We start from the raw sequence: 9,428 nt of genomic DNA, 5'->3' as shown, positions 1-9,428 counted from the left end.
TTGAAAGACACATAAAAATAATTCCCTCCACAAGTACTCATTTTTATCTGACGACAGAGCAGATGTGGCTCCACTGAAGCACCAACAGAAAAGTGAATGTCATACAAAGTCTAGGTTCAGAAACTGGTTGAAGGGAATGTCGCACCGTGTCGACACTCCTGACCTTTACTGTGTGAGGAGGAGGATATGAAGACACTCACAGACCACACACACCCAAATCACAATTCACACTTGTTATTTTCAAGTTCAAACAGGACAAAATGCAGCAGATACAAACCATCAGATCAATTTTATTAACAACGGTCCAATTCGACTTGAACAGAACAAAAAATGAAAAATGGCAAAAGAAAAGCGCAGTTATTGTGTTATATCTTTATAGTACACGGCTTGATCAGATTCCAGGAGAAATGCTTTCATAATAAATTTGTGCACGGAAAGGAAATACAAAAACAGTCCGGCATTTATCATTTGATCATTTCTATGTCATATATCAGCTTGACAGACAGAAAGCATTGGTTGTGAATGATGGCGGTGAGCAGATGAAACGCACTCACACGTTTTCCAGTAATAACTCGTTCAAAAATAATGGAAAAACAGGTCTAGGAAAAAACAACAACAAAAAAAAAACCTGACCCAGCGCCGACAGCCATAACACAGAAAACCACCTTATAATTGATACAAACTACTTGCAGGTCACGTTCTCAAAGGAATATGAAATTGAGATTGGCTTGGTCAGATACTTTAATATATTTTTAAATCAAAATGAAGCAATTTTTTTTTTTAAGTATCTGATCAAGGTGAGAAAAATTAAGCTAAATTAGTATTACTATTATTGGTTAAATGCTCAAAAAATTGCTTAGTTTTTATTTTAGGGTGAAATATGAACCAGACATGCATTTATAAATTAAATAACCAAAAGTAGCTGTTTATTTCTAATGTCGAGTCCAAGCGGACAATGGTTTAAATGAATATGGTACTACAAATACACAAACAGCACAGTTCAAGTAATTTGTATCAATATAAACCAATTAAAAACAGCTTGTTGAAAGAGATGATTTACAGACGGAGGAGATGAAGGACCTTGTTTTCATGCTGCTAGTGGATAGAACTACAACAACTGAACTAGTAAATGGATAAAAATGGAAGCGTAAAGGATTTGGCTGAAATCAATTTCCTCATCTTTGATCAACCCAGATCAGTCATGATGAACTGAAGCATTTATAAGCAGGAGTATGAAAAGCACGTGAAGATAAAAAGCAATTGAGCGCAACATCTTTTGATTTAAAGAACTTTGCCAATGTGGATACATTCAATGTATGGCCTAGAATTATTTTTTTTTAATTCATGCAGAAACACACTAAGCACAAGCCATTTGATGTGGTTTGAATAAAAGTGGCTATTTTTGTTAATGAATAAGAATGTATCCTTTCCTGTCCTTGATTTTAGGAGCAACCGATGGCTGAGCAAGTCTTCTGCAAAGAAAAGAAGAAATGCCAAAGTTAAGGCAGAGTTTGTGAGACCCACAATCCTCTAGTAAAATCATAAAGCTATTTACAGTACGGACAGTACAGCATTATGATATGAATTCAGATTATTAAAGCACAGCTTGAATGCACAAACACTATAACCAAAGTCCACTTTAATGTCATTTTTTACAAAAGCATACAAATATAACAATAATACAAAAGCCAAATGAATTTAAAAGGCAGAGATGCACAGGGACTGTAAGGGTTACAGCTCGATTGCGGTTTTAATAGTATGATGTCACTCCGAAGAGTGAAATTTAGTTTTAATGGGGAACAAATATGGGGTTTATGCATTAAAGCCTTCAGTGACTCAGGGAAAAGAGTTTCGAAGCTATGAATCCAGTCAATAACTGGTGTTTAGTGTCAGCACATCAGAAAAACTCAGTTTTAATGCATCACAAATAAACAACAAAAACCAATGGCTGCGAATGGAAAGACAGTATGATAAAGCTGAAACTGTGGCGTTTATGGACGGCACTGAGCTTTACATGTTTCCAAACCACAGAAGAGATGGACCGACTGTCAAGAAAGCGCATTTCAAAAATCTGTACGAAACAGAGCGTTTAAAACCAACAATTCCCCCAAAACTTCCCCCAATGACATGCGAGCAGGGCATCAGAGAATAATCCACAGATGTGATCACATGACATCTACAATGTGGGTGAACCGTCAGAACCGTGACTTTGATTGACAGAAAACTCTTCGTATGGATGTTGTGTGTTAATGTGAGAATGGCACAATGGAAACATGAATGGAGTGGCTCGTACCACATGATATATAAACACAGTCCAGAATCAACATCTGGATCATTATCATCTCGTGGCTCAGTTTAGACCCGTTCTCTGCTGTCAACAATTCATGACACACAAACCCTCCCCATATCAAATAAAACAAACAAATGACAGAATAAGAAAATATTTATAGCCCCTGCTGCAAACAAAAATGGGGAAAATAATGTTCTCAGCGACATGGAGAAAAAGAAACAAGAAGCCCATGATAAAACAAAAATCATCAGTCCCTGTCACACACACGAAGCCAGCTCTCTCACTCGGACGGGCAAAAAGGCACAAACACGCATTCGTTCAATCGCTCCATCTTGGTCAATATGCACATCTTCAGTAACTGTCTGTTTCCTAAAACATGGAGGTGGAAAACCGCTCGCCGTCCCTGCGAACCAGAGCGAAACCTCCCGCGCATCCAAAACACCAACAATAAATAACAGTTCAGCTGGAGGGCGAAGCGAGTCTCTGTGATGAGCTGATGAAGCGATGAGTGGGCGTCCGGGAGCGCTCGCGGGGACGATGAGGACAAGCACAGTCAGGGGAAATACAGTGTGTGTAGCAATTAAAACTGGGTCCCCACACACACACACTCACACACACACACAGCACGAGTCTGCCTCCCCGTCACCCAGTGTCCTCCCCCGGCCCGGGACGGGGACGAGTGTGTGTCTGGGCCATGGGCGGATCCCTCTACCTGTCCTTCAGCTCCTGCGTCACACGCTTGGTGATGCGGCCGCACAGCAGACCCATGAGGAACAGCAGCAACACACACACCGCTAGCATGCTCAGGATGTAGCCCTTAGCTGGAGACGTGAACACCTGACCTGCCAGGTCAGAGAAGCCTTCTGCTGGAGCCACCTGTGGAGGAGAAGAGGAACAGTGTGTGTGTGTGAGAGAGAAACCCATGCATACAACACTCCGGTGTGTGTGTGTGTGTGTGTGAGAGAGAGAGAAACCCATGCATACAACACTCCGGTGTGTGTGTGTGTGTGAGAGAGAGAGAAACCCATGCATACAACACTCCGGTGTGTGTGTGTGTGTGTGTGAGAAACTCCTGTACACTACACTCTGGTGTGTGTGTGTGTGTGTGTGTGAGAAACTCCTGTACACTACACTCCGGTGTGTGTGTGAGAAACTCCTGTACACTACACTCCGGTGTGTGTGTGAGAAACTCCTGCATACTACACTCCGGTGTGTGTGTGTGTGTGAGAAACTCCTGTACACTACACTCCGGTGTGTGTGTGTGTGTGTGTGTGTGAGAAACTCCTGTACACTACACTCCGGTGTGTGTGTGTGTGTGAGAAACTCCTGCATACTACACTCGTGTGTGTGTGTGTGTGTGTGAGAGAGAAACCCATGCATACTACACTCCGGTGTGTGTGTGTGTGAGAAACTCCTGCATACTACACTCTGGTGTGTGTGAGAAACTCCTGTACACTACACTCCGGTGTGTGTGTGTGTGTGTGTGTGTGTGTGTGTGTGAGTGAGAGAGAGAAACCCATGCATACTACACTCCGGTGTGTGTGTGTGTGCGTGAGAAACTCCAGCATACTACACTCCGGTGTGTGTGTGTGTGTGAGAGAAACTCCTGCATACTACACTCCGGTGTGTGTTTGTGTGTGTGTGTGTGAGAAACTCCTGTACACTACACTCCAGTGTGTGTGTGAGAAACTCCTGTACACTACACTCTGGTGTGTGTGTGTGTGTGTGTGTGAGAAACTCCTGTACACTACACTCCGGTGTGTGTGTGAGAAACTCCTGTACACTACACTCCGGTGTGTGTGTGAGAAACTCCTGCATACTACACTCCGGTGTGTGTGTGTGTGTGTGTGTGTGTGAGAAACTCCTGTACACTACACTCCGGTGTGTGTGTGTGTGTGAGAAACTCCTGTACACTACACTCCGGTGTGTGTGTGTGTGTGAGAAACTCCTGTACACTACACTCCGGTGTGTGTGTGTGTGTGAGAAACTCCTGCATACTACACTCGTGTGTGTGTGTGTGTGTGTGAGAGAGAAACCCATGCATACTACACTCCGGTGTGTGTGTGTGTGTGAGAAACTCCTGCATACTACACTCTGGTGTGTGTGAGAAACTCCTGTACACTACACTCCGGTGTGTGTGTGTGTGTGTGTGTGTGTGTGTGTGTGAGTGAGAGAGAGAAACCCATGCATACTACACTCCGGTGTGTGTGTGTGTGTGTGCGTGAGAAACTCCAGCATACTACACTCCGGTGTGTGTGTGTGTGAGAGAAACTCCTGCATACTACACTCCGGTGTTTGTGTGTGTGCGAGATAAAATCCTGCATACTGCACTCCGGTGTGTGTGTGTGTGTGTGTGAGAAACTCCTGCATACTACACTCCGGTGTGTGTGTGTGTGTGTGTGTGTGAGAGAGAGAAACTCCTGCATACTACACTCCGGTGTGTGTGTGTGAGAGAAACTCCTGCATACTACACTCCGGTGTGTGTGTGTGTGTGTGTGAGAGAGAGGAACTCCTGCATACTACACTCCGGTGTGTGTGTGTGTGTGAGAGAGAGAAACTCCTGCATACTACACTCCGGTGTGTGTGTGTGTGTGAGAGAAACTCCTGCATACTACACTCCGGTGTGTGTGTGTGTGTGTGTGTGTGAGAGAGAGGAACTCCTGCATACTACACTCCGGTGTGTGTGTGAGAGAGAGAAACTCCTGCATACTACACTCCGGTGTGTGTGTGTGTGTGAGAGAAACTCCTGCATACTACACTCCAGTGTGTGTGTGTGTGTGTGTGAGAGAGAGGAACTCCTGCATACTACACTCGTGTGTGTGTGTGTCTGAGAGAAATTCCTGTACACTACACTCCGGTGTGTGTGTGAGAAACTCCTGCATACTACACTCGTGTGTGTGTGTGTGTGGGTGATAGAGAAACTCCTGCATATAACACTCGTGTGTGTGTGTGTGTGTGTGTGAGAAACTCCTGCATACTACACTCGTGTGTGTGTGTGTGTGTGAGAAACTCCTGCATACTACACTCGTGTGTGTGTGTGTGTGTGTGAGAAACTCCTGCATACTACACTCGTGTGTGTGTGTGTGTGTGTGAGAAACTCCTGCATATAACACTCGTGTGTGTGTGTGTGTGTGTGTGAAACTCCTGCATACTACACTCGTGTGTGTGTGTGTGTGTGTGTGAGAAACTCCTGCATACTACACTTGTGTGTGTGTGTGTGTGTGTGTGAGAAACTCCTGCATATAACACTCGTGTGTGTGTGTGTGTGTGAAACTCCTGCATACTACACTCCGGTGTGTGTGTGTGTGTGAGAGAAACTCCTGCATACTACACTCCGGTGTGTGTGTGTGTGTGTGTGAGAGAGAGGAACTCCTGCATACTACACTCGTGTGTGTGTGTGTCTGAGAGAAATTCCTGTACACTACACTCCGGTGTGTGTGTGAGAAACTCCTGCATACTACACTCGTGTATGTGTGTGTGTGGGTGATAGAGAAACTCCTGCATATAACACTCGTGTGTGTGTGTGTGTGTGTGTGAGAAACTCCTGCATACTACACTCGTGTGTGTGTGTGTGTGAGAAACTCCTGCATATAACACTCGTGTGTGTGTGTGTGTGAAACTCCTGCATACTACACTCGTGTGTGTGTGTGTGTGTGTGAGAAACTCCTGCATACTACACTCGTGTGTGTGTGAGAAACTCCTGCATATAACACTCGTGTGTGTGTGAAACTCCTGCATACTACACTCGTGTGTGTGTGTGTGTGTGTGAGAAACTCCTGCATACTACACTCGTGTGTGTGTGTGTGTGTGTGAGAAACTCCTGCATACCACACTCGTGTGTGTGTGTGAGAGAAACTCCTGCATACTACACTCGTGTGTGTGTGTGTGTGTGTGAGAAACTCCTGCATACTACACTCGTGTGTGTGTGTGTGTGAGAAACTCCTGCATACTACACTCCGGTGTGTGTGTGTGTGTGTGTGTGAGAGAGAGGAACTCCTGCATACTACACTCGTGTGTGTGTGTGTGTGTGAGAAACTCCTGCATACTACACTCGTGTGTGTGTGTGTGTGAGAAACTCCTGCATACTACACTCCGGTGTGTGTGTGTGGAGTACCAGGAGCAACATCCAACACACAATGTGCATATACGCACAAAATACACACACATTCACAAAAATGGTGCTTGCAACATTATGTAATATTTAATGTATAATTAATGAGCATATAATGTGAGCACTCTTTACGAGTGACTGACGGAAGGAACATTTTATGCACAAATTGAGTCGCATGAGGCTCACTGTTTGGAAGATTATTCTTGCATAAAATGTAACACTGGATTGAGTTCAGAAACTTCAGCAAGATTTATGTAATTTGTTTGTAAAATCTTGCTTGCGTTAATCGTCATATTGGATAGAATGCAACAGTTTTTTGTAAGATTTATGCAAACTGTTCGTACAAACATCTTTCACTGAAGCATTTACTAAAGATGCTCAAATGTAAATCGTGAAACGTAACGGTTGAAAATGTGGACAAACTTGCATATTGAGTTAAATACAGAAACATGAGTAAGAATTGCGTAATTTGCCCGTAAAATCTCTTGAATTGAACGCAAAAATTCATGCAAAGATTTTCTAAGTAAATTATGCGTAGGCGGCGTGTGTAAAATGCTGATTGTGAATGAGCGTGAACACGTGTCTTGAATCTCACTACAAACCTGAGGTTTATCTGTGAATCTGGAGGACAGTTTTCAGGAAGCTCCAATTTGTGTGCAAATAACTGTAAATTTATGGATATTTTATTAATGAAGTTTATGGTTCGCTGTTGCATTGGATTCAGTTCAGCAACTTTTAGATTTATGTAATTTGTCTGTAAAACCTCAGAGTAATTGTCACCGCATTGAATGCAACAATTTTCTGACGATTTGTGCAAATACTCCGACAACCAGCTTTTCATAAACACTTGCATTTATGCACGATTTTTTTTTATGTTAATTGTTTGTTAAACCATTCTGACGTAAATTCGGCAAATTGATTAAAATTCAGAAGATTTGTTCAAATTGTTTAGGCAAGACAGTCATTCTGAGGTAACGTTCTTGTAAGAATGGTTATATACAAACCTCATAATACATGTAAAGCAGGTTTATAATTTAGCCACAAAGCGCTCTCTTTAAGGTCCCATATAGTGTGAAATGCCCTGGCTGTGTTCATAACTGAGGTCTATGAAACCACCATATACGTTTCAGAACAGTCGATCCACAGACACATGCACACAGCCTGCGTAAAGTAGCTGTGCCTTTTCACGAGCCGTTGTGACTTCTGTATAAATGTGATGTCAGAACAACTGTCACCAATGGTGCGTCACTCAGAAAACAACAGGCCAATCAGAAGAGAGGCTCATGAATATTAAGTAGACGGGCCAAAACCGACCTGTTCTTGGCAGAGCTCCTAAGAAAGGAGCTGTAAACATATATTGAGATGGTTTTTGGTACTTATACCGCAAATATATATTTGTTAAGGACATCAAAACCTAAAATAAAACTTCAGAAAGTTACACAATATGGGACCTTTAAAAGACAGCATAATGTTTCTGGAACAGTATGGCTAAATTGTAATTAACATTGATCATATGGAATAATAATATTGTTCTGCTTCTGCCAGTCAGTTATCTGTTGTGTTTGGTGGTGTGTGTTGTGTCTGGTTGTGTGTGTGCACGTTCACCTTCGCAGCGTAACTCCACATGTCAATCCGGTCCTGTAATCTCTTCTTACACTCGGGCTGGAGTCTCACACGCTTGTCCTGGAGAGCCTCCATTAGACAGGACATCTCTGCACACACACACACACACACACACACACACACACACACACACACACACACACACACACACACACACACACACACACACACACACACACACACACACAGAACACAGGGATTAATATCTACACGTCTCACAGAGCGTCCAATCCTTCCCAGAATGACTCACGTCGTCCTCTTCCTGGCGGGATCGCAGCGCACTGGTGTTTAATGTCCAGCGCACAGGCTGTGTGAAGAACCGGATCCACGAAGATATCAGCCTTGCTCTCCTTCAGGATGTTCAGCACCTCCTACAGCGTCACACACACACACACACCGCACGCAAACACAAGCAACATCTCATTAGTGCATAAGACACTGGATGTGCATAAACTCAAAATGTGCATTTAAAAAGTATGCGCTGAATTGAGGCGGATCTGATAAGATGACATGCGCATAAACATTTACCAAATAAACCACTTCATATGCAAAAAACTAAACAAAAACACACGACTTCCTCAGCAGAGGCTGTGATTGGATAACTGGAGTAACCAGCGGACCAATGGCATCACAGCATCTCAGGTGTTGGTTTGGAGTTTCTGAAACGCCGGCGTCAAAGTGTGTGATCAGAATGACTTTGTTTGATTCCCTCCAGAAGCGTCTCACGCGAGTGTGTTCCCGAACGCAAGAGAACACGACAGCGTTTATGGTGTTTCGTCTGACACTTGAGACACACTCGTTTATGTGGAGGAAAAAGAGCCACATTGCAGAAACTTACAGATATTACTGATATTCTGCAACAATTTCCCAGGAAGTGTCAATTTTGTTCTATTGAACACGGTTTCACGACTTTTTTTCCACAAATTTAATGCAACATTCCAGTTTTGCACGTAAGTTAATGGTGCAGTGTGTAATATTGAGGATCTGTTGACACCAATACAGTATCATAAACATAACCGTGTTTGCAGTGGTGTATAAAGACCTTACTTAATGAACCGTTATGTTTTTATAAGCTTAAGCTTTCCTTACATCCACGTTTCTACAGTGGCCCTAAACGGACAAGCGCGTTTCGTTACCATGTTGTTCTTCGTGCAAGGAAGCTGCTAAAGTCAGCGAATAAAACACTGACACACTGATGAACAAGTAACAATAATATTCACAATAGCATATCGTTTTACTGAATAATTAAGTAAACCTATTTTCTTAAATTATCTTTGTAAAGACACCTCATTGCTGAACTGGCTACTCTCTGCGGTCTCAGACGACGACATCACTTCCTGTCGTCCACCGTAACTTCCGCTGGTTGCGATTCACAACCTCACCACTAGATGCTGCTAAAACTGA

General features: G+C 43.2%; 1 protein-coding gene across 4 annotated transcripts in view; it reads right to left on the bottom strand.

Annotated features, from left to right (window-relative positions):
• Positions 1-270: 270 nt before the first annotated feature.
• The window catches only part of glg1a (golgi glycoprotein 1a), a 66,964-nt gene continuing 57,806 nt past the window's right edge, over positions 271-9,428 (bottom strand). For 2 of the 4 annotated variants that reach the window (XM_077222516.1, XM_077222515.1), the window contains 4 exons: positions 8,275-8,395; positions 8,007-8,113; positions 3,003-3,166; positions 271-1,472 (listed from right to left, as the gene is read on the bottom strand). In XM_077222516.1, the coding sequence (XP_077078631.1) occupies positions 1,406-1,472; positions 3,003-3,166; positions 8,007-8,113; positions 8,275-8,395 (459 nt within the window). In that variant the 3' untranslated portion in view covers positions 271-1,405. Of the gene's footprint in view, positions 1,473-1,619; positions 3,167-8,006; positions 8,114-8,274; positions 8,396-9,428 lie in introns of those variants that run through there. The other 2 variants (XM_077222518.1, XM_077222517.1) reach the window with 1 other exon arrangement.

The sequence above is a fragment of the Siphateles boraxobius genome, unplaced genomic scaffold, assembly GCF_051911475.1.
Source record: "Siphateles boraxobius isolate OS27281-9 unplaced genomic scaffold, OSU_SipBor_1 88, whole genome shotgun sequence".
Lineage (NCBI taxonomy): Eukaryota > Metazoa > Chordata > Actinopteri > Cypriniformes > Leuciscidae > Siphateles > Siphateles boraxobius.
Note: the sequence above shows the minus strand (reverse complement) of the source record. Positions and strands in the feature narration are given on the sequence as shown.